At 37.3% G+C, this 25739-nt stretch overlaps 2 protein-coding genes across 11 annotated transcripts in view; one reads left to right on the top strand and one right to left on the bottom strand.

Annotated features, from left to right (window-relative positions):
* The window catches only part of ENY2 (ENY2 transcription and export complex 2 subunit), a 34590-nt gene extending 9735 nt beyond the window's left edge, over positions 1-24855 (bottom strand). The window contains exon 1 of the mRNA XM_083361248.1: positions 24840-24855. The gene's annotated coding sequence lies outside the window, so the exon portion shown is untranslated. The remainder of the gene's footprint in view (positions 1-24839) is intronic.
* The window catches only part of NUDCD1 (NudC domain containing 1), a 44185-nt gene that overhangs the window by 1178 nt on the left and 17268 nt on the right, over positions 1-25739 (top strand). For 9 of the 10 annotated variants that reach the window (XR_014492328.1, XR_014492329.1, XR_014492330.1 and 6 more), the window contains exons 2-10: positions 3196-3350; positions 4134-4319; positions 7040-7223; positions 8185-8370; positions 10173-10380; positions 11023-11170; positions 11832-11957; positions 23076-23232; positions 24868-25142. Coding sequence is in view for 2 of the 10 variants with exons in the window: in XM_083361240.1 (XP_083217366.1) it covers positions 3196-3350; positions 4134-4319; positions 7040-7223; positions 8185-8370; positions 10173-10380; positions 11023-11170; positions 11832-11957; positions 23076-23232; positions 24868-25142 (1625 nt within the window). In the remaining 8 variants the exon portion in view is untranslated. Of the gene's footprint in view, positions 1-3195; positions 3351-4133; positions 4320-7039; positions 7224-8184; positions 8371-10172; positions 10381-11022; positions 11171-11831; positions 11958-23075; positions 23233-24867; positions 25730-25739 lie in introns of those variants that run through there. The other variant, XM_083361241.1, reaches the window with a different exon arrangement.

Genomic DNA, 25739 nt, shown 5'->3' with positions numbered 1-25739 from the left:
AATTCTTCTTTGTAGTACTATTAAGGATAAAGTTGTATTTATTAAATTAATTTCAGATAATAAATATTCCAGGTAGAATATAATAAAAGTAGAATAGTTGGAAGGGACCTTGGAGGTCTTCTAGTCCAACCTCCTGCTCAGGCAGGAAACCCTATACCACTTCAGACAAATGGTTGTCCAATCTCTTCTTAAAAACTTCCAGTGTTCAGAACTTCTGAAAGCAGGTTATTCCACTGATTAATTGTTCTAACTGCAAGGAAATTTCTCCTTAGTTCTAGGTTGCTTCTCTCCTTGATTAGTTTCCATCCATTACTTCTTGTCCTGCCTTCAGATGCTTTGAAGAATAGCTTGACTCCCTCTTCTTTGTGGCAACCCCTGAGATATTGGAACACTGCTATCATGTCACCCCTAATCCTTCATTAAACTAGGTAAAGGTAAAGGTTCCCCCGCACATGCGTGCTAGTCGTTTCCGACTCTAGGGGCCGGTGCTCATCTCCGTTTCAAAGCCGAAGAGCCAGCGCTTGTCCGAGGACGTCTCCGTGGTCATGTGGCCGGCATGACTAGACGCCAAAGGCGCACGGAACGCTGTTACCTTCCCACCGCAGTGGTCCCTATTTTTCTACTTGCATTTTTACGTGCTTTCGAACTGCTAGGTGGGCAGAAGCTGGGACGAGTAACAGGCGCTCACTCTGCTACGCGGCACTCGGGATTTGATCCACCAAACTGCCGACCTTCTGATCGACAAGCTCAGTGTCCTTACCCACTGAGCCACCGCGTCCCTTAGTTCATTAAACTAGACATACCCAATTCCAGCTACCGTTCTATCCAGCAACCGTCTGAAAATTCATGAAGGGATTGATGAGCTGAAATGTTTGGGGTCCCCAGCTTAGATTTTCAAGATTAGGCAAAATCATTTCAGTACCTTACATAAAAATGCATATTCATTTTTAACTTAGTAGGTATAGACATTTAAAATACAGTTAAAACACAACATAAATACAGTATAGAATAAGAGCATCTAAAATACATTATAGAATAAAACAGCATGAAAATATAGGCATACACATACATGAATTTCTTTACTTAATTATTTATTGTTAGGGCTAATTGATTTAATTTTCTTTTTAACTTTTGTATGTTGCATTTTATTGCCCTGTACACCGCCCTGAGTCCTTTGGGAGAAGGGCGGTATAGAAATTTAATAAAATAAATAAATAAATATGTATACAGATACTTTGGTTTCAAATATATAGAGTTTGTATATTTCTTCTGAATAGTTTCAAACTAATATTTTTTTCAAAAAACCTGACTTGCTTGTAAATTTAATTCAGGCTAGATCATTAAAGATAGACTTTAATGTACCGGTACATTCTTTTTCTGCTTAAAAGAAATATCTTAAGTCAAAGGAAATCAATAAAAAGTCAATTGAATTATATTAGGAACTTGATTGTACTCTGATTCTTTATTGTCATAATAATTGTATTTATAAACTAAGGTTTGATGGTAGTGATTTAAGGTGATTTAAGTAAAGGTAAAACTTACTGTGTAGTAACACTTGTAAGAATTAAGAATGATGTGACAGAGAAGCTTGTATACTATTGGTGTGTAACTGCTGTAATATCTACCAAGACTCTTACCTTGGTAGCTGTTCAAATCTTGGAGGAAACCTCATTCCAGAGGGCAGGCACTGCAAAGATCCAGAAAGATGGTGTTATTTAATTGGAAAGTCTTGGAGTCTGTCAACCTTGCCAGATAGGATCAGCTGGAAAAATACTATGGGAGATCCCTAAGATGTAATAGCAAACTAGTTGAATGTGGGAGAATAATAATGTTTTCAATATACTTGTGAATAGGTTATAAAATTGTGATGAGTAGACAACTTTTCAGTATTCTGTTACTTATAATAACTCTTTATTGATTAGCCCTGGGGCCATATCAAAGTGCAAAGTTTCAGCAACAAATTGTTACTAAAATTTGGTAAAGGCAATTTAAAATGGAATTGATAAAATACAATTTAAAATGGAATTAAAATAAAATACAATTTAAGATGAAATAGTAATAAAATGCAATCTAAAGGAAATTGTAATAATGTACAATAATTTAAGATATAGATAAAATATGATAACATTATATTTCGGAGTCGCCCTTGCAATCTACCCCAATCAGTCCCACTATGCAGATCTCAACCAGATCATTTTGTTTAAGTACTGTGCTACGTTAAATGTTATTTTCAAGTTCTGGCCGGACATAAGATAAGTTATTTTGATATGGGGATCCCAATGGGTCATTCGTTTGGTATATAGACCAAGATACCTGTCTCTCACCAGGCAACAGTCAAATAGGATGTGGGCCAGGTCTTCTACCTCTGCCACTCCGCAAATGCAGAGACGCTCATTGTAGGGTATAGAATGAAATCTCCCATATCTGACCATTGTGTCAAGCTGTTCGAATCTTGCTCTTGTAAATATCTCCCTAAGATGTTTTGGGAGTTGTAACTTCAAATAACTGTCTACTTGAAAAGTATGTTTGTATTTACTCAGCCATTCCAAGTTACCCACCTTACTAAAGATAGCTATATCAGTTTGTGCTTCTATATCCTTAATTCTTTGGGCAACTCTTTTTTGGGATTGTTCTCCTGTTACACAAGAGACAGGAAGGCCACAGCTTCCTACAAAATTTGTTAATTTGGTGATCCAGGAGATTTGTGATTGTTATTCTGTTACTTGATAATCCAGAGTCCTACTAATGAAATTTGAGTTATTTCTAATTATTTAGCTTGCTGTGTATACCCATAATGTTAGCATGTTTTGTTTCTGAAGACATTTATGGTCCTGGTGCAAGAAAATAGGTATGGTAGATTTGTAGATTAAAGTTGCTGTCACAATTTAATTTTTCTTCATGTTTTTGAATGCCAAGGAAATAGAAGCTATGAAAGCTGTTATGCACGTTTTAGAAGGCATTTTTAAAGAAAAGTCACAGACAGCAGATGGCACTCTAATACTAGTTTTACTTATCAGCCTGGTTTCTGTGTATTTACTTTTGAGGTATCTTGGGCAAAACCTATAATACCCTTGTTTTAAATAATGTAATTAGGAAACTATATTTTGAACAAGACCCATGAGTTAAATATTGTAAATTCATTTCCTAAGTGGTTATGCAATGTCACATTTTTCCTGTTTCTGTTTCCCCCTTCAGCGGTAGCAGAAGTCAGACTGAGAGATGATCAGTACACCTTGGATCACATGCGTGCATTTGGCATGTATAATTACCTACATCTTGATTCCTGGTACCAAGATAATGTTTATTATGTTGATCAACTTGGAAGAGTCATGAATTTAAGTGTTACTTTGGTAAGTTCATTATAAAATAAATATGTCCATGGCTGTAGCAGCAAACGGGGCAAATTTTCTTGCAAGTATGTGTCCAAGAGCTACATGTGTAATTTTCAGCAAAAATATTGTTTTCACATTCTTGCCGCACAAATTTCAGTATTCAGATATGGGGAAGTTTAAACTTCCAACCCTGAGCAAACAGTCTTCTCTCTGTTAATAGATAATTATGGATGATCTGGATATTTGTCAAAAAGGCTGCAGTTTGTAATGTGTAATATCTCTTCAGTTAAAGCTATGCACTTGTTTTTAATTTAAATATGAAAAGAGGTAAGTGTGTGCAGGTGAACATTAAGAATTACGTGTATTAGTATTCTGTACATCTCATTCCAGAAGTGGTTCTAATTGATGTAATAGGAAGTGGGTACTAACCAAAATACTAGCCATGTATTAATGTACTAGGAAACATAAGTAAAAAAACTACTCCCAGATTTTGACTTTTATCCCGCTTGCCAATTCTTTCAGGGGAATACCACCCTTATCAGAGTGTTAATTGAATTCCCTTAATCAGAGAATTTCTGGATCAAATAGCCACACATTCTTGTTCAGTATATATTGTTTTTCTAATAAGGAGATTATGTTTTCTTCTGACTTCTTATCATTTCTAACTTTGTTTCTGCTTATTTTTGGGATGTATAGACTAAAGACCATCAGCAGAGTCCATGAAAAGCTTAGCTACACTATTATGATTGTTTATTCTTTGTTGTTTGAGGTTGAACATATTCTTGTTTTCTTGCTTTGCAGGACACTGCCTTAAAAAAACCAAGAGAAGTATTCAGGCTTCCTGCAGACTTAATAGCTTGTGATAATCGTCTTTGTGCATCATTACATTTCACATCTTCCACCTGGGTTACCCTTTCAGATGGAACAGGAAGACTATATCTTATTCAAACTGGCAAGCGGGATGATGGTTCTTGTGAAAAGTGGGAAGTAAGTCCTGAGAATTTGTCTTCTGCTGAGAAGCATTAAGTATATTTTAAATGCTGTTTCCTTTCTCAAATGGTTGAATATGCTTGGCTAAGATCACCCTCTTTCTACTGCTTAGTTGCTTCGGTATAAACAAATAGGCTTTCATATATGTTTTGAATTGTAAGATAAATAATTTCCTCCTTGTTTTTTCATTAAAGACTGCTAACCTCGGGAAACCTAATTATTATTGTCATTTATTATAATTTTGCAAATGTCTGATGCACACACAAAACTGTTCTAGACAATGTACGTAAAACACAGTCTCTAAACCAACACTCCTGAAGTTTGAAGATCAATCTAGCCAACTCAAGTGTCAAAATTAAACACCTATTATCTGCTTAATCATCTCTGGAGCATGTGGAGATGCCTGCTTAAAAGGAGTGACTTAATTGCTTTTGAGAATACTGAAATTAATTGGGGGAGGTAAAACTCTGGGATTATAATGCATTGTTGTACGTCCTTGTTTAATGACCAGCTACTAACTGACTGAAGTTACAACAGACCCCCAAAAGCTATTTACAACTTGAAGTTCTGATGGCTGCACATCCCGCAATCACATGACCATATTTTTGGATGCTTGACAACCTGTTCACTGTTACAGTTGGTTACAGTGTTCCACACTCATGTCACTACACTTTAATGACAGAGGAATAGATTATTCACTGAATATGGTATTCACTTAAAACTACAATATTTGCTTAACAACTATTAGAAAAAAGTCATAAAGTCAGGTCCGGTCACGTGAATGCCTTGACTTATGACCATCATGATTGATAATGGAAATTATTGTTGTAAGTCAAATGCTGTAAAATATTAAATGCATCATACAATTAAATATAAAACAAAAATATTTATAAAAATTACTTCTAGTCATAAGAAGATCTAACCATTAACATTCAGAAATATGTAAAATATGAAAATAAAGATATCAGCTATAAAGGCTTATAGTTCCTAGAAACAAATAAATACATTTTCTCTAAAGTATCTGTGAAATATGCCTTTCTACATAGATCTGTTGATTTCTGGAAGGATAAATTTTTTTTGTCCAAATGGTAGTTATGCAAATGAATTCATATAGAAAGTTAATTAATTGAACAACATGTTGATCTTAATTGCATCTTGCTGGAGCTAGCTTCAAAAGTACTATTATCAAGCCTTGAAAATTGCCCTATTTCCTAACATTCTCTGAGTAAAGAAATTCTAAATTACACTTAAGCCATTTTTGGAAAAAAAATGATACAGCATAGAAATTAACTATTTCTTCTACGTATTTTATATAGCAAAAGAACTAATTTTCAGAACAGTATCTAGCTTTTTGCTAGTTTAGAATCTTTAGTGGGGCTTTTTTAATATTAATTCTTTTGTTATTCCTAAAATCAGCCAGTAGTTAAGGCAAGCAGGTTAGACACTAGGAGACTATAAGTTCTAGTCCCACCATAGGCATGAAAGCCAACCTGGCTGACTTTGGGCCAGTGACTGTCTCAGTCCAACCCACCAAACAGGATTGTTCTTGGGAAAATAGGAGGAGGAAAGAATATTAAGTATGTTCATTGCAGAATAAATATCACTATTATCTTTTCCCTAGAAATTGTGTCAAGAGTTGAATGCAATAACTAAATTCAGAATTTGGGTTATCCTGCTACTATTATTTATTTATTTGTATCCTGCTTTTATTATTTTGACAACTCAAACTGGCAAACATATCCGCTATACCTTTCTTATCCTGTTTTCCTCACAGCAACTTTGTGAGGTGAGTTAGGCTGAGAGAGTTAGGCTGCCCCAGAGTCACCCAGTTGGCTTTCATGGCCAAAGTGGGACTTGAACTCATGATCTCCTTCCTTCTGGCCCAGTGCCTTAAATACTAGACCAAATTGGCTCTCCATCCTATCTTATTATGCATTCTATCTTGAGAGCCACATTGATATCTTGTAAACATTTGTAAGCTTCCAGAGCTTTTTTTAGTATTTCAGAGTGTTTTTAGTATCTTGTTTTCTCATTCATATGTTCATAATCAATCTTAGAATTTGATTCATAAAATATAAACTGTTTTTTGATTCATAAAATATAAACTGGTTTTTGAAGAGGTAAACAAACTTCCCACTTGCCCATAAAGCTTTCTATGATGGATTGAGGAATATCTGTGGTGACCTAGTTGTTTTCCTGGATGATTGAGGAAGTTTATGCAAGGCATATTAGTGTTCATGGTTTGTGGAATAAAGCTACAATTAAGGGGATTCATCCATCATGATAAGCCAGTCCCTAGAAATAAGGCTTGAATGAGCACTGTATTTGGCCTTGAGAAGATCTTTTTCCCCTTTGCAAAAGATTTTTAGTATTGAAAGATGTAGAGGCAGAATAAATTTTATTGTCTAGACTCCAGATTTACGTGTAGGTTGCTCTGGATACATGATTCAGTTATAAAGATGGAACATCTTGGACCAATAACAAAGTTTATTTGTATGGGGGGGAATTTAAAATTGGAATCATATAATCATGAACCATCAGCAACATCTAAAGCACTTCAAATAAATATTATCTTCTCCTGTGTTATTGGAAATAGTATATACTGAGTTACCATCACAAAAACACAGGTTGATAGTCTTTTCTATTAGATCTGAAGAGTGGATTGTGCACTCAGAAAATATTACTCAGTTGCTTACTAAAATTTCTTCTTTCTCCAGATATTATTCAGCGAAGAGTTTGAGACTCCCTTTATTATAGTCCACAGCATATCGTTTTTACAGTCAGACTCACATTCAGTTGGTGTGTTGCTCTTACGAATAGAAAAGGATGAATTGGATGCACAAGGCAGCGGCTTTCATGTTTCATTGGAGTGGGTTAGAATTGTGAATACGTCTAAGGAGGGTGAGTGTTTCACTTGGTTTTATTTTGCTGGTCTATGAAAGAAAGTTCATGGTCTATCTATACACATTTATTACATTCTTACCGTAGGAATTCTGCAAACTGTTAACTTAGGGAATGGAGAAAAGATACGAATACAAATTTGCAAATGCCTAATAGCCAAAATGTTTGGAAGAGCTGTTAGAAAATGTTTCTTAAAACAAAATATGGTAAGGTAGGATGACATTAAAAATAGTAGTAAATCACAGTGAAATTAAAGAAGTTCCTTTTCAATAAATGTTTCGTTATCCTTCCTGTTTCCCAAAAATGTATAGAAATAATCTCAGATGGCTGAAAAAGACTCAGTGCTACAAGCAGTCATCTTTCTGAATTGCTTTTCTCTAAGGCAGAGCCTGGCCATAGAAGTCAATCATGAAAATGTGAATTTGAGCTAGTCACTTTCTCTCAGCCCAGCCTACTTCATATTATATGGAAAAATGAGGGGAGTGTGCCCTGGTACCCTGCCTTGAGCTCTGGACATAAGGCAGGGTAGAAAATGGAAAACTAGATGGGTGAATTTGGGCTGATCACTCTCTATGAATCCAACAAGCTTCACAAGACCATTTACATTTTTATTTATTTATTTCTATCACACCTTTATAATTTTTTACAAATAATTTAAGACAGTGAATATATTCTATACACCATCGTGCAAATGAGGATTTTGAGATATTCCAGAAGAATTACTAGTGGTGTAATTAACCTTGGAGTTATAAGGAGAGTATATATGCTCTGTGCTCCTATATCTACATAACGTTCTTTCAAGGACTGCATGTTGGTTCCTTTCATGAAGGCTGTATTAAAGCATTCCAAAGAGACATTGTCAAATTATGCCCCAAATTTTGGTATGATCAAGGTATTGTTGAATGCTTATCCTTTAAAAATTGGAGGAATTAAGAAATTCAAAGTTTTTTTTTTAAATCAGGTGAAGAAGTGTATGAAGTCTCCAAACGCCGAGTTCTTCAAGGAAAATCTGTTCCTCATTATGCAGCTCTGGAACCAAATGGCAATGGCCTGATGGTTATTTCCTACAAGCCCTATACTCTTTTGCAGAATGGTGAGACACAACAAGATGAAAATGAAAAGGAGAAAACAGAAGTAAACAGGAAAGGTAACTCCCTACCACTCATGTTATCCTAAGTCTTTATAGTGGAAACATAATTAAAATCATGCAGGTTTGAAAATTCTTCAGCATTTGATAGTCAATGATCTAATCCCAGAATCTCAAAAGCAACTTCTATGTTTACATACCTTGATTTATTAACTTGTCACACAGTTTTTACAGTTAAAAGAAGTAATTGTAGAAGTTTGAGTTACAATATATTTACCTGTATGCAATGAGCTTTCCATCTGTTTAAATATTTAACCTGCCAAAGTCTTCAATCCTTATGATTGTAAGATTATAAGAAGCTATGCTGATGTAGAAATATGACGTTATCCAATTTATGTTCATTTATGTGACATAAGTAAACTTCTCAGTAGATAAGTAGACCTCAGAAGTACTATCATAGCCTAGTTCAGACATTATAAATGGTGGGTAGTGCTGTTTATTCAAAAGTTTCTGTCTTTTTAGCTAGCGAAGTTGCTAGAAAAAAAATCCATGCTAATAGGCTCATTTATCCTGTGTAGCCAAATAAGGGGAAATGATACTTTGATTTTTAAAAAGCTAGTATGTTTTATATTATATTCATGTCTTAGTAAATTACAGTACATTTGTGGTAGGGTTATCTTATTATACTGTTCAATTAGTGTCTAAGATGACAGTAATAATGTTTTCTAATGATTCATAGGATATAATTGTTGAAGTGATTTTATCAATCGGAACAGTCAAGGAAAAATGACAACTCTATGACTAACAGAAAAAAAAGGGACGCGGTGGCTCAGTGGGTTAGGACGCTGAGCTTGTCGATCGGAAGGTCGGCAGTTTGGCGGGTCGAATCCCGAGTGCCGCGTAACAAAGTGAGCGCCTGTTACTCGTCCCAGCTTCTGCCAACCTAGCAGTTCGAAAGCACGTAAAAAATGCAAGTAGAAAAATAGGGACCACTCCGGTGGGAAGGTAACAGCGTTCCATGCGCCTTTGACGTCTAGTCATGCCGGCCACATGACCACGGAGATGTCCTCGGACAAGCGCTGGCTCTTCGGCTTTGAAACGGAGATGAGCACCGGCCCCTAGAGTCGGAAACGACTAGCATGCATGTGCGGGGGAACCTTTACCTTTACCTATGACTAACAGACCTGTCATTTAATTCATTAGAAGATGATTAAATACAATTCAACCTGCATTGGTCTATATAAATATAAATATAATTTCAAAATTGGTAGAAGTAACTATTCTGCTCTTTTCCTTTTTTGGTCATTCTTTAGATTATTGCATCTAGTTCTGGGCTCCATGATTTATGGATCCTGAAAAATTGGAACAATTTCAAAGTAGGGCAGTGAAGATGATCAGGGACTACAAATTTAAGTGATGAAAAATGGAAAACAATATGTTTAACCCTGACTTCCTAATATTAATAGCAGTTTGACCATGTAACCCCTCATTTGGATGTGTTTTAGTAGTAATTAGGTGGCCATTTTTCTGGGCTGCTTTAATTTGCATTTCTTCACTGAGCAGTAGATTGAATTAATAACCTAAATGCCCCTTTTGCAACTGTTATGATTCTATTTATCTATGCATTGTATTTTTTATTCTCTTCATATTTAATGATAATTTGTACCTTCCTAGTAGATTTTAAATAATGACAGATAATGTACTTTGGAGCTGCTGTTACTTTTGTTTTTCCAGTTTCAGGTAGCTAGGCAATGCAACATTTTATTCTACTAATAACTGGTTTTTTGACAGCTATTCCACAAATCTTCAGTGTTTTAGCCTTTAGCTAATTATGTACTCCCCTTATGTGCTTCTGTTTATAGAGCCTCTATATTACTGGCAACAGACTGAAGATGATTTGACAATCATTTTCCGACTCCATGAAAACTTTACCAAAGAAGATATACATGTCAGCTTTTCTCCAAATCAACTCAGTGTAGCATTGAAAGACCCACAGTTTCCTATACTGAAAGGTGACCTTTTTTCATTGATTGACCATGAAAGCTCCACATGGATAATTAAAGAAAATAGGTATTTATTTTAGTGTTGCGTACTTGATATGTTGAATTTGTTACATATTTCCATCTGTAGCCTATTGCCATTATTCATTTTCTATTTAATGCGGAAAGGGGTAACTAGGTGGTGGCAATACTAGAATACCTTTAGTGTAGATTGCCACAATGAAATGAATGTTGGTAGTATGTAGCATTCAGCAAAGCAGTCCCTGTATCGTTTTAACATGTGAGTTTGTAAATAGTTGGTCACCCATGTCTGATTCATAAAATATAATAATGTTCAGTCAATTACTTATCTATAACTGAAGATTTTCCTGTGGTCATCTATAAACCGATATGATCTACTCACCTTCCTATTGCAAATGGTTTGTATTTCCTTGTACTTTTGGAATTGCTGTCAGTCATTAAAATTGAGGAGAAGACGCTATATAAAGCCTGTGGGCAGAGATTCTTAAGGAATGATTTAATTCTAGACTGTTCCAGTGAAAGGGCACCATCTACAGTATAGGTGTGAATTCATAGTTGGGTTTCCTTGAAGCACCTCAGTTACTACTATCAAAGTATTGCGAATAGATTAATATAGTTCATTTAATATTAAGGCCTGAAATCTACTTTTGCTCATGGCTTATCAATGTTTATCTATTTTATCCCTTCCTAGATTAGAGATAATTTTAATTAAGAAGGAAGAAGAGAAGCGTTTATGGCCAGAACTGATAATTGGTGACTGTCGGGGGGAATTTATTATGGACCCAGCTCAAAGTGCCACAATAGCTGAGCAGCTGATGTATCTTACTTCTGATGAAATGGTAAACTGTTGATATAAAATTTGTGGTTTTAATATATAAATATCTATATATAGCAAAATATATTGCAATCTAGTGATTAAATTGTATGTTGCATGATTTTTGAAATCGTACTTCGTTGAATATCCTACAGTGATCGGCTTTATATATTATGTTTAGTTATCTTTAGGTAGACTGAAAGTGATGGGCATATTTCAGACTATAGATATGAAATTAAATGATTACACCCTTTTGAAGAAAAGCTCAGTATGCATAAACATAAAAAGAAGGGGACTAAAACCCAGCACAACTGTCCTCCCAAAATTCCAAGTTTCCAGGTTTTTTATGAGAAACAATCATTGTTTCCCAACCTGAAATCTGAATTCTTTCAATTTAGGATGCAGTTATCTCATGCTCCTGTGAATTGACTGGAATTCTGGAATTAGACCTTTTTTTTAACTATTATGTATTGTTTTATAGAGAATAAAACACAAAACAGTAAATAAAATGAAACAAAACAAAAGCATACATTCATAGAATGATACCTTTTTAAAGGTATCAATGAAATACTGGATGCAATACATGTATTATAGATTTATTATATCACATGCTTCTTTTTTACTGCTGTTTTATTAATGTTGGCTCACAGAATGCATAGAAAGCTAAATTTAATTTCTGACTTCAGAATCCAGATCCTAACAAAGAAAATCCTCCATGTAATGCTCAAGAGCTGGAAGAATGCGACATTTTCCTTGAAGACAGTACAAGTTTATGTAGATTTGATGGTGATACCATGAAGATCACTCATGTGGTAAGCATTAAATTATATTCTTAAATTCCATAATGATTGACAACTTACAGAGTTCATTTCTTTTTTCTGTTGATTTTTCAAGGCCTTCCAATTGTTTTCAACTATAACAATGTCCTTTCAGTCAGAAATGGATAGAGGTTTTTGTGACTTTAGTCTTTTTAAAAAAAAATATGGCAGGTGTTTTCTTCTCTTCCCGAGCGACTTCCCTCAACCATTGCCAACATCCCTGTTCTAGTAGAGCTGTCCCCTCAGCCCACCTGGTTCCCTGGTCTTCCCAGCATTTCCCTTTTTCTACTCCTCCTTAGTAACCACTGCAAACATCCAACATGCTATCACCAAGGAAGCCCTGCACCCTTAGAAATTTCCTGCTCTCTTCCCTGCCCCCTCTTCCCCAAAACAAGTTATACCTAGGACAGGGGTAGACAACCTCGTCTCTTTTAGGACTCATGGACTTCAACTCCCATAATTCCTGAGTCAGCTATGCTGGGAGTTGAAGTCCATGAGTCATAAAAGAGCCGAGGTTGCCTACCCCTGACCTAGGACAACCAGGGTGAATCAGACACTCCGTAACACTGAGGATAAAGAAAATGTTACAATGTCACTTCAAGCCTTCCATCTCCAGTAAGAATAAAGGTAATTTAAAATAAAAAAATACATTTTATATTCTCTAATACATGGTTATTGTGGTCATAGATCTATATAAGCAGTTGTCTGGTTGCTTTCAGCACGTTCTTGGAGGAAGTAAGGAAGACTTTGCTTTTTTACTTTCATTGAGGTTTTTTTTTAAAAAAGTCATCCTGTTTCTTCATGTATAGGCAAACCACTCCAAGACTGAGTAGTATCATCTATCATTTGGTGTAATCACATAGTAATTGTATTTGAGAAATTTAGGCAAGAAAAACCAAATGCACAGGTATAGGTGGTATCTTGCTCAATAGTAGCAACTGTGAGGGATCTTGGAGTCCTAGTGGACAGTCACTTAAATATAAGCCAGCTGTGGGTTGCAGCTGCCAAAAAAGCCAACACAGTGCTAGGCTGCATTAACAGAGGGATAGAATCAAGATCACGTGAAGTACTAATACCACTTTACAATGCCTTGATAAGGCCACACTTGGAATACTGCATCCAGTTTTGGTCACTACGATGTAAAAAAGATGCTGAGACTCTAGAAACAGTACAGAGAAGAGCAACAAAGATGATCAGGGGACTGGAAGCTAAAACATAAGGAACAGTTGTTGGAATTGGGTATGTCTAATTTAATGAAGATAAAGACGAGGGGTGACATGATAGCAGTGTTCCAATATCTCGGGCTGCCACAAAGCAGAGGGAATCAAGCTATTTTCCAAAGCATCTGAGGGCGGGACAAGAAGCAACAGATGGAAACTAACCAAAGAGAGAAGCAACCTAGAACTAAGGAAAAACTTCCTGACAGTTAAAACAATTATTCAGTGGAACAACCTGCCTCCAGAAGCTGTGAATGCTCCAACACTGGAAGTTTTTAAGAAGAGACAGCCATTTACCTCAAATAGTATAGGGTTTCCTGCCTGAGCAGGGGGTTGGATTAGATGGCCTCCAACGTCCCTTCCAACTACTACTACTACTACCGCTACCGCTACTAATTATTATTATTATTATTATTATTATTATTATTATTATTATTATTATTATTATTATTATTATTAATGTTTGCTACTGTACCCTCCATCACCTGATAAAACTCACTGAATTTTGTAGAGAGTAACTCCTGTATTTTACACCTTTACATCAAGCAAATTTATAAGGCCTTTTCTGTCTGTTTGCTTTGAGAGTTTTCTACCTAAATTGGATTTATTTTGAAAGAAAGCCCTGTTGCATATAACTTAAAACAGCACAATTCTTAGAATGTTTCTCAGTGCATTTTTCTTTTTTATGTTAAAGAGTATATACGATAACAGCTCTTCTCAGCCAAAAAAATGGTGCTATTTATTATTGGGCAGATTACATAGAAAGATAATTCATTATGACAGAAAAAGAAAGCATAAGTAATAAGCAGTGGAAATATAATAAGCTTATTTTTATGGACAAGAAATAAATAATTGCTAGTTAACCATGAAATGTGGTTATAGCATTGTTCATAGTGTCCTTTCATTACTTTTTTAAAGGATATAAATATGGTTCCTTTCAAGTAGGATGCTGACAATTTTTAGCTGCATCTATTTCTTTGAAATTAGATGAGCAAGATTATAGTTTGGTATTTATATTGTATATAAGCATATTCATTCTTTACATTCATACCTATAAAGGAAAATTATTTGTAATTCGGGGTTGAAATGAGGGATCTTTGGTGCTCTCTGAGCTTGGTTGTTTTCTTGCAGACATTTTCCATACTTGGGATTCAAAAAGGATCTGGTGCACTTGTTATGGTCTTACTTTTAAAGAGCATGCAAGCTTGGCATCTATGAAGTGATTCAAATTATTTTAGTCATGCCCAAAGTTTGAGTAAGTAATTCCATCATTGTTGAAAAAGAAATTAATTATTTAGTATTCTAATAAGAAACCAATCAAGAAATATCTGCAGGCTATCAACCAGTAGAGTAGCAAGGAAAGCCTTGGAAAGATAATCAGATGATATGCTTTTATTTGCAAAGATCAGCATTGGCTCTATGGAACTGACAGTTGGATTTTGAAGAAGCCAGATAGAAAGAGTATTGACAGATTTTTGAATTCTGATGTTGGAAAAGATTCCTGAGAACATCATGGGTAGCAAAACCAAACAAATGGATCATTGAACAAATTGATTCAGAGTTATCACCTGAGGCACAAATGACCAGGTTGAAATATTTTGAACATATTATATGAAGACCTGTGTCTCTTTAGAAGTCGTTAATACTGGTGAAAGTAGATAGAAAAAGAAGAGGGTGATTAGTAGCAAGGTTGATGGACTCAAGTATGGTGGTGATGGGTGCAGCCTTGGGTGGCATGAAGAGCCATGGTCATCATACTGGGGAAAATCTGTGTGGTTGCTAAAAGGCAACGCTGACTTGACATCATCGGTCAAGAAAAAAGCCTGAGGTCTATTTTAGCTGTCAAGGAATACACATCAAATGGATAGACCTGTTTATCCCAATAGTCATTTATTAAAAGAATTCTGTATAAAAACATAGCTTCCAATTTAAAGTGCTATCCCTTAAATCACATAGAACTGTAATCTCCATTAATTTGTATTACCACTTGCTTTCTTCATGATACTTTTCAGGGTTGTTGGTTTTTTTTCCTGCAACAATCAATAGTTGAATTTCCTCATGTTGCTGTGCCATCATATCTTGTGTGGCCACCAAGAATTGGTCACTTAAACACCTTACACTAGTGTCAGCTTAAACCCTTAAAGCTAAAAGGACTGTCATGCCATAACATTTCATTAGCCATGAACCACCCAGTGCTTAATATAGCTCAGTGTAATGGGTCACGTCGACCTAACTTAAAATCTGCTCTTCAGCAATATACTCTTACTATCATCAAAAATAAACTTCACCTTTTCAGATTCCCAATGCTTACACAAATTGACATTTAGAAGGGAGCAGCAGAATAAATATTAACTTCTAGCTGAGTGCAATCAAGATGAATGTATCCATAGGCTTATTGAAGCTTAGATCTTCAGTCTATATTAGCCTTTCTCAACCTGGTGCTTTCCAAATATATTAGACTACAACTCCCAGGATTCACAATCTTGAGAGTTACATAACACAGTTGGCCAGTCCAGAGTAAACAGGGCACAATTTTCAGCTCCTTTTTTTTCCTTTATGTCAGGTTGTGCTATTCTGAAGATTAAAATGTATTAAAATTTCTTTAGAAGCTGACTGCTCTTTTGGGGGAAGGTGGAGATTTAAGACACTGGTGGTACGGTGGTCAGAAAGCAGTATTTCAGGCTAACTCTGCACACAGCCTGGAAATTCCCTGCAAATTCCCATGCAAAAGGAATTGAGTTTGAAAACTTTATCCACTCCATTGATGCCAGTAATCATTCCCTGTGTCCACCAAGCAAGGCAGGAACAGGAAGTGCTGTCCCACAGAAGAAAAAGGTTGTCCATGCCTAATATAATGGAACCATAGGGCATCAGGTAGAGAAGTTCCATCCATATTGTCATTTTTCTTCGAATGCAAAACTGCATGGGATGCTGATCTTTGTACATGATAGTATAACTTGGAGTTCCTAACCAAAGTGACTTGACCATTGCTGTGATGATACTACTAGATTTTTAATTCACTACAATTCAGAATGATACCATGGCTAATTTTGAGCGTTTGTGGATAGGTCTTACTATTAAAATTAAATTAAAGGGTTGATTTCTTTACTGAGTTTCTAACTCAATATTGCATTCTAATATTGCATTCTAACCACTGGTGGTGCAGTGGTTAGAATGCAGTATTGCAGGCTAACTCTGCCCATAGATAGTCTGGAGTTCAAGCCTGACAGTGGCACAGATTGACTCAGCCTTCCATCCTTCCGAGATCAATAAAATAAGGACGCAGATTGTTGGGGGCAATATGTTTACACTGTAAAATGTTCAGAGTGCTGTAAAGCATTATGGAGCGGTATATAATAAGTGCTATAAATATTGCTATTGAGTTTACATAAAAATGCAGGATTAGGGCAACAGCATGTTGGGCACTAAGGAACAGAGATACAAGTTCAGAAGCATTGAAGCAAAAGAAAAATGTCTCGCTTAGATTTATTTTTGTTTCTGTTTTTTGGCTGAGGAGAGAAAGAATACAGAACTTCCCCCAAAATTGTAATCTAGCCATATTTTATTTTTATTGCTTTTTTCACAGCTATAAAATCACTTTGTTATTTTTTAACAAAATAATTATGTGTAAAATTTAAAAAATATAGTTCTGTGTATAGATTCATTTTCTTGTATCTTAAGCCCATTTTATATATCATTACAAATAAAATGTTATGGATGCAAATGAAAACCATTTTTCTAGGTTTCTAAATTGTCACAGCCATAAATTTCTCAGAAAATTATGAAAACAAATGTTTGTTTTAAATCCCTGGGCCTTTACAACTGTATGGGAAGAACCCATTACAATGGTCTCAGATCCAGAAATTGCATTGTTTTTATTCCAATTTGATAAAAATGAGCCTCAAAAGATAATTCTGTACTTCTTCTGGTCTTTTTAAATATATAAGTTTAGGTAAGTATGCAAGTGTTGTCTTCCAGCATAGGAAATCTTAGGATGAAACTAACCACCAAAAAGCTTCAGAAAAATAGTAAAAGCTTCCCATTTCAGCTTGTATTGGAAGAATATGTTATGTTTACAGGGAATCCGCACAATGACCATTGTTTTAGCGACTATTTGAAGTTACAGCAGCACTGAAAAAAGTAAGCTATGATCAGTTCTTGCACTTAAGACCTTAGCAGCATTTCAGTAATGTGAGATTTTTTTAAAAAAATCAAGACAAATGAAATTTATAAACTAGTAAGCAACATTAGAGGTTGTCAGAACCATTCCAAACAGCCCCAATATGTGTTCAGCAAAACATAACACTTCTAGCATCTTGCTTTTCATAAAAAATATATACCTGCTCACTTACAATATATTGCATCCTCAAATGATTCGTGAAAATATTGCAGTAGTGAAAATCTCATTTTCACAACAGCTGTTGAAATAATATAAGCTTGTTGTTGTTTTTTCTGAATCCTGAAGTTGAATTGAGTTCTTTTTTGACAATGAGTACACTAGAAGCACTTCATTATAATTATCAGATATTTAAGCTGCTGTAAATATTTGTTGGAATAAAAACATAGCGCAATTATGTATTTGTTGGTAAAATTGAAACCACATTGTTTCATTGTTGGTTTTTGTTCTTTAATATCCCAAAGGAATGAATTTGTAAGCCATCATCTATAGTCTCGTTAGGAACAAGAAAATTTTGTGCAAGAGACTTGGTCACAAGAATACTGTGTAAATACAGCAAGCCTAATGTAGCATCATGTTTCATATTGTCTTTTTTCTTCCGTTCAGTTGTGTTGACTAGGGCTCAACATAATAGCAGTGTTCCAATATCTAAGGGCCTGCCAGAAAGAATAAGAGGGGTGTGTGTGTGTGTCAACCTATTCTCCAAGGTGTCTGAAGGCAGGACAAGAAGCAATGGATGGAAATAAAACGAGAACTAACGTAGAACTAAGGAGAAATTTCCTGACAGTTAGAGCAACTAATTGCTTGCCTCCAGATGTTGTGGGTGCTCCATCGGTGCAGGTTTTTAAGAAGAGATTGGTCTGAAATGGTATAGGGCAGGGGTTTTCAAACTTGGCCCTTTTATGACTTGTGGACTTCAACTCCCAGAATTCCTCAGCCAGCAAAGCTCATGAGGGAGGCCACACCCTTGACCTGGTTTTTTTATCTGGACGATGGTTGGATGATCTTGGTGGGGGCTCTCCATTTATTATGCCCCTGTCATGGACCGATCATCACCTCCTGCGGCTGGTCTTCCGTCTTGCCACCCCCCACCGTGGGGATGCGGAACCAATGAGATGGTACCGCCCCAGGCGCTTAATGGACCCTGACGGGTTCCAGGCAGCGCTGGGATTCCCACCTGCCTCCGTCGCTCACAACTCGGCGGATGCCTTAGTGGAAGCCTGGGAAAGGGCAGCCACTGAGGCACTGGACCGAGTAGTACCCTTGCGGCCCCTCATCCGGTGCAGATCCCAACGAGCTCCATGGTTTTCCGTGGAGCTCCGGGAGATGAAGCGTCGGAAACGGGGCCTAGAGAGCTGCTGGAGGTCCAGCCGATCCGAATCCGACCGGTTGCGGTTAAGAACCTATATTAGGTCTTATCTCGCAGCGATGAGGGCGGCGAGGTGTAATTACTTCTCCGCCCTCATTGCGTCCGCAGATAATCGCCTGGCCGCCCTGTTCAGGGTGACTCGCTCCCTCCTTAATCAGGAGGTGAGGGAGGATCCCTTGCAGGGTCGTGCCGAGGAGTTTGGTCAACATCTGTCAGATAAAATCGCTCGGATTCAGACCGGTTTGGACTCCAGCTGGGCAGAGTCTGACGATCAGGACACGGGCGCTCTTGTCAATGTTATCTGGGAGGAGTTTGATTCTGTGACCCCTGATGAAGTGGACAGGATTATGGGGAGGTTGAGCTCCACCACATGTTTATTGGATCCGTGCCCTTCCTGGCTGGCCTATGCAGCTAGGGAGAGGACACGAAGCTGGTTCCAGGCGGTTATATCTGCTTCTTTGAGTGAGGGTAATTTCCCCACCGTCTTGAAGGAGGCGGTGGTGAGACCCCTCCTCAAGAAGCCTGCCTTGGACCCAGCTGTGTTGAACAACTTTCGTCCAGTCTCCAACCTTCGCTTTCTTGCGAAGGTTGTTGAGAGTGTGGTGGCGCATCAGCTCCCTCTGGTCCTGGATGAAGCGGATTATCTGGACCCGTACCAATCGGGTTTCAGGCCCGGGTACAGCACGGAGACGGCATTGGTCGCTCTGGTGAATGATCTCTGGAGGGCCCGGGATAGGGGATGTTCCTCTGTCCTAGTCCTATTAGACCTCTCAGCGGCTTTCGATACCATCGACCATGGTATCCTGCTGCGGCGTCTCAGGGGATTGGGAGTGGGAGGCACGGTTTTTTGGTGGTTCTCCTCCTATCTCCTGGGACGTTCGCAGTCGGTGTTGGCAGGGGGGCAGAGATCGGCCCCTAGGTCTCTCGTTTGTGGAGTTCCTCAGGGGTCGGTCCTCTCGCCTCTCCTGTTCAACATCTACATGAAACCGCTGGGTGAGATCATTCGTGGTTTTGGAGTTGGGTATCATCAATATGCTGATGATACCCAACTTTTTATTTCGACCCCAAACCACCCCAGTGATGCCCTCGCTGTGATGTCCCGTTGCCTGGAGGCGGTTCGGGTCGATGGGGAGGAACAGACTTCAACTCAACCCTGACAAGACTGAGTGGCTGTACATTCCGGCATCCCGGGACATTCAAAATGTTCCATCGCTTTTTATGGGGGGTGAGTCTTTACCCCCCGTGGATAGGGCGCGCAACTTGGGAGTCCTCCTAGATTCACGGCTTACCTTAGAAGATCATATAGTAGCCGTGACTAGGGGGGCTTTCGCTCAGGTTCGCCTGGTGCGTCAGTTGCGGCCCTATCTAGACTGGGATGCCCTGTGTACGGTCACTCATGCGCTCATGACCTCTCGTCTTGACTATTGCAATGCTCTCTACATGGGGCTTCCCTTGAAGACCACTCAGAGGCTCCAACTGGTACAGAATGCGGCCGCGAGAGTTGTCTTGGGAGTTTCCCGGTACTCCCATGTTACACTTTTGCTCCGCGAGCTGCATTGGTTACCAGTTGTCTTCCGGGTGAGGTTCAAGGTCTTAGTGATGGTTTTTAAGCCCTGTGCGTTCCCACAGAGAGGGCCACCTCAGGGTGCCTCCGGTCAGAGAATGCCGGCTGGTGGCCCCCAGGGGGAGGTCCTTCTCTGTGGGCGCCCCGGCCCTGTGGAATCAACTGCCGGTGGAGCTCCGGATGGCACCGGATCTCCGCTCCTTCCGGCGCGGGTTAAAGACCCACTTATTCGAACAAGCTGGCCTGGCCTGATGGGGAGTTATTTTAGGGTTTTAATTATTTGTATATTTCTATTGTTTTATTGTGGGCATTAATTTAATTCTTTTTTTAACTTTTGTATTTTTTTATTTTTATTATATGCCCTGTTCACCGCCCTGAGTCCTTCGGGAGAAGGGCGGTATAAAAATCCAATAATATAAAATCCAATAATATAAATATATAAATATAAAAAGGGTTTCATAAACCTTTCCTACAGGCAAAAAATAGAAGGGGAACAAGCAAAGTATGAAAAGTCAAGCATTCCTTGAAGAAAATGGCCTCAGGACCAGAATTTATGTAGTGAGCCTAATGAATGAGAATAGACAAAAGGGTCAAATCTGTTCTCCAAGGAGAGAGAATGCATTATCACCCACATAGTAGCTTGGATGGTCTTAAAATCAGATTGTATAAACACATAGAGGACAGATCTATCAAGAGTTACTACCTTGGAAAGCTGTTATCTCTATAATGGGGGTTCAGGATTCCAGATTGTAGCAGGAAATAATAGCAAGGATTGGGAGGGGACGAGAGATGTATGCACTGACTGCTTGTCAGAACCCATAAACATTTGGCCACTGTGAGAATCAAAATGTTGAAGAAATATTGGTTTTGATCTAATCCAGTAAGGCTTTATTACAGTCTTAACGTAAATATAAATATTGCCAGTTTTGATTGCCTATAAATAATTTAGCAGTTCAGAAGATGTAGAATATTATCTGTAAGCAGCTGTTACTTATTTTGTAAGGGCTAAAAACTATAAATTAAGAATTTCTAATTAAAGTTTCTATTTTTTTAAAAAATGGTTTATCCTCTGCTAAGATATGTACCTTTTGATTTCGATTTATTTAAAACATTGGTATGAAACTATTGAACTCAGCAAAGCTAAATACGTACTTAGGGGGTAATATGCTGTCCTCATAATGTGACAAATCTTGTTTCAAAATTCCAATTTGTGTGAAATGGCCATAGGGTAACTATGAAAAAGATCCCATTTTCAATCCCTTGAGAGTTTAAAAACCAAAGTTGCATCCTTCTATGGTACGAAGAACTTTCCTGGGGTTCGTATAGAACGAGTGCTTCAGCTGCAAGGACAAAAATGCCATGGAGTGTTTGTAATTGGCGTCTTGCTACTCAGAGCATATTTATTGAGACCTAGGCATCTGTAGTAATGCACAAAATTCAGTGTAAAATGAAGTATTTCAGGAAAGATGATACTGGATTAAGAAGTTGGTTAACTGTTCTTGACAAATCCTGAACCTTGGTTTTCAGCAATGAGGCAGCTGTTTTTCTTACAAGATACAATGAATGATGTTGAATATGTAGCCTCTGGAGCTTTTTTGACCAGCTTATAACCTTTTCCATATGCAAAACAGAGTGATTTATTTATTTGGATTCCATTCAAAGTCTGAAAAAAATAGGTATGTGTTTAAATTGGCATAAAGATAGTTTGTTTGTTTATTTGTTTTTTGCTTCTGTTGGAAACAGCAGCTTTAATGGTTTGGCGTATCAAGCATCCTAATTGTTATTGCTGTTTAAATGTATGCAGCAGACTTCTTTTTTTACAATGTGCTAATGTCATTTATAGGTCTGGGGGAAGACAGCTAAAAGCTGCCTTTCTAAAGGAACATATAGCAATTTCTACGTTCATAGATTTTAAATAGCCTTGGTGGAGCAGTGGGCTAATGCCTCCTTAAGTAACACCAGCTGCCTGCAATTAGTGCAGGTTCGAGTCCCACCAGGCTCAAGGTTGACTCAGCCTTCCATCCTTCCGAGGTAGATAAAATGAGGACCCAGATTGTTGGGGGCAATAAGCTGACTTTGTAATAATACCGCTTGGGGGGGGGTGAAAGCCCTAATAAGCAGGCATATACATAAAATGAAGGCTACTGCTAAGCTTGTAATCCGCCCTGAGTCTTCGGAGAAGGGCGGGATATAAATGGAATTAAAATAAAAAATAAAATAAAATAAAAATTATTCCACTTAAGTACAACCCACAGAATTCCACAACCTATATAGACATCCCGCGTAAAGTTCTCTGATGCCTCCAAAAAGTTTTTCTTGGTACAAGACTTTTGAAATATAATATTGCACAGCAAGTAATAGTAAAAGAATTACTTTTGTTTAACTTTTACTGCTTTTTTTTTTAAAAAAACTTGTTAATCATCCTGAATATTACCTCTATTGGAAAAGGTTATAAAATTAATAAATCACTCTGTGTTTACCCAATAAGTTTCATCACCAAATAAAAGATCAGAATCTGTAGAGCCAGTATTAAAAACAGTATGCCAGGGAGCACAACTGAATAATATCAGTTTCGTACAGCGTGTGCTGATCCTCCAATCCCCAAATCCTAATCCTTTAGAGCAGATCAGAACTGGACTGTCAAATGCAATAGACAAAGAGATTTGGACCGCTCAGCTATTTTATTTTATTTTATTTTTTACTGATATTGTTGTGTTCTGTGCAGCCCGTTAATACTTTCTGGAATCTTTGGAAATAAATAAGATTGCTTTTCCTAATCCTGCAGGTAAACCTTGGAAGCAATCAGTATCTTTTCTCAACAGTGGTAGATCCTAAGGAAATGCCGTGCTTCTGCTTACGCCATGATGTTGATGCTCTTCTCTGGCAGCCCCGCCCAGATCAGCAAGACAAGTGGGAGCACATTTCTACTTTCAATGCATTAGGTAAGGGAAGACTCTGATTGAATAATACTCTGAAGCGCTCTTCCACCTAGTTCAGTCATCTGTGTTCATATTGCAAAGTTTCCCATTAAAATTTGTTTGAGCTGAGTCTTGGGAATCCTTATCTCAGAAAACAGCAATCTTGTGATAAAAGAGATCAGTATAGCAATTGAAGTGTTGTCTCGTCAAATCTATATTTTTCAGAATTAGAAACTAGGTTTAGAGAAGAAAACCTCTGAAATATTAGGGAGAATATAAAGAGAATACATTTGTTCATTGCTACAAGTGCGGACCATCTCCATATCCAGTTGAGGGTAAGAGCCCAAATTAAATGAAATGTTCCTGAAGAAACGTACCTGGCATTTCCAACATCTTTATGCTGAGTTAACTTGAACAGATTCTAGTCAGCAAAAGTTATTTTTGATAGTCATAGCATCCTGGCAGTCTTAAGGTTGGACAGCCATTTATACCAGAGAATCAGACATCCTCTAAAAGACAGCTTAAATTTTAGATGTTAATTCCACCTTCTCTCTGGTATGAAGTTTTTATTATGTTTTTATTGTTGCCTCTGTGTACAGTTTCATTGACGCCCACATCTTTCAGTAATTTTAAATTGTGCTTTGCTTCTGCTGTAAAATTCCTTGCATTATGTGTCTGCATTGCAAAGAGAAGTGGAAGCATTTGTACCAATAAACAAACAAGTCTGGTCTGTAAAAGAAGAAAATTAATGTCTTGTTGATATTGCCTGGAAAAGTGAAAATAGGAATCTGTCAGTGTACAGTTTCAAAGCTTAAAGATGCTATTTGGCAAAAAACTAAAATGTCCATGATTTGTGTTAAGTTGCAAAAAGATAGAAAAAAATCTGCTCTTTTTGTTTTGGCTTTATCTTAAGAGTTTGATTAAAAACTAGCAACATTTTCCTCTTCGTTTATTAGTTTGTTACAATATGGCATACAATACAACACTTTGGTGATAATCTGTTCCAGTAATAGGTTCCAAGGAAAATATTGCTTCACTCTCCCCACGTATAAAGAAAGATTAGAAATATCTTGCCAACTGCACAATTAAAGGGCTTAAACAGACGTGTCAGTCCATGTAATTCTTTAAGCTTTAGAAACTCAGTTTCATTTGATGTTTACTTTGAATTAGAATGAAAGCAACATTTCATAGAGTTCAAATGCTGCACTGAAAAGCTCTAGAGCAGATATGTCAAACTCGTCACGTCACGTTGCACAACGTATCAGGACGGTTTTGCCATTGCTGGCAATGGGATGGGCGCAGCTTCCAGGATGACGTGTCCAGCCCGCTGGCCGGCAGTTTGACACCCCTGCTCTAGAGAACCAATCCAGACATTGGGTTCCCTTAAAGTATTTTTCATGTGCTGTCCTCTTAGCATGTTTGCCATAGCTGTGTGTCTTTGTAGTTTCCTCAAACACCCCAAATCTATTCTATTAACAGTAGTCTAGCCCTGAGGATACAAAGCTGTGCACATTTATCCAGTTGAATCCCAGAGAAAAAGTTGTGCCCCCTGCACATCGTACACTGCATAAAACCAGAGCATAAGCTCACACAATAACAACTGGTCTGTGAGATAAAAAAATAATAATTACTTGCTTTTGCTGGCTATGTGTGTTTCAGGTTATGTGCAGGCATCCAAGCAGGACAAGAAATTCATGGCTTGTGCACCAGACCACTCATATTCTGCCCTTTGTGAGTGCATGCGAAGAGTGTTCATCTATCGCCAGCCAAGTCCTCTAACAACTGTTCTTTACAATCGAAAGGAAGGCAGACAAGTTAATCAGCTTGCTAAGCAGTTGGTAGCAACTCTGGAAACACATGATCCTTTTTTGGGTTTTCAAGCAACAAACGAGAGATTGTATGTTCTCACAACAAAAGCTCTATTTATAATAAAAGTAAGCAATGAAAATTAATCATGGTCTCATAATGACAACATATATCATTGGTCTCTCTGCATTCATAATGAGTTCCAGGTATGACTCCATAATGTAGCACAAAAGTACAGAATACCAGTATCAACTATATTGCAAATATGTACTGCAATATAATGTGTACTGTCTCCTAAAGGATGACCAACATTGTTGTATATTTAGGAGGAAAGCAGTTGGAGATTTATTTTTTAATAAATGTATTATTATTTCCAAATTGCCTTAAAGCTTTTTATTGTAACTGTTTCTATTTGGCCTCTTGAATCAATTAAGACACTCTGAAAATGTAATTTGCAGCTAAGTAGATATATTTTTAGTTTTGTTTTGTTTGGATTGGATTTTTTAAATTTACTTTAAATGTTTTCCCTAAATGCTTGCATTGGCTCATTGAACTAATTATACTGAATATGTACATCCACTTTTCTTAAGCATATTTTTAATTGAAGCTCAGCATTCTCATTATGTGCAAATGTGGTAATTTGCAGTTGGATTGTATCTGGTTTCTGGAAGCAAATCCTCATCCACTTGAGAAATAAAGTACATTTTTTAAAAAGTGAAAAGGTT

The sequence above is a fragment of the Vipera ursinii genome, assembly GCF_947247035.1.
Source record: "Vipera ursinii genome assembly, chromosome: 3".
Classification (NCBI taxonomy): Eukaryota; Metazoa; Chordata; class Lepidosauria; order Squamata; family Viperidae; genus Vipera; species Vipera ursinii.
This window is presented reverse-complemented; position numbering and strand designations above follow the sequence as displayed.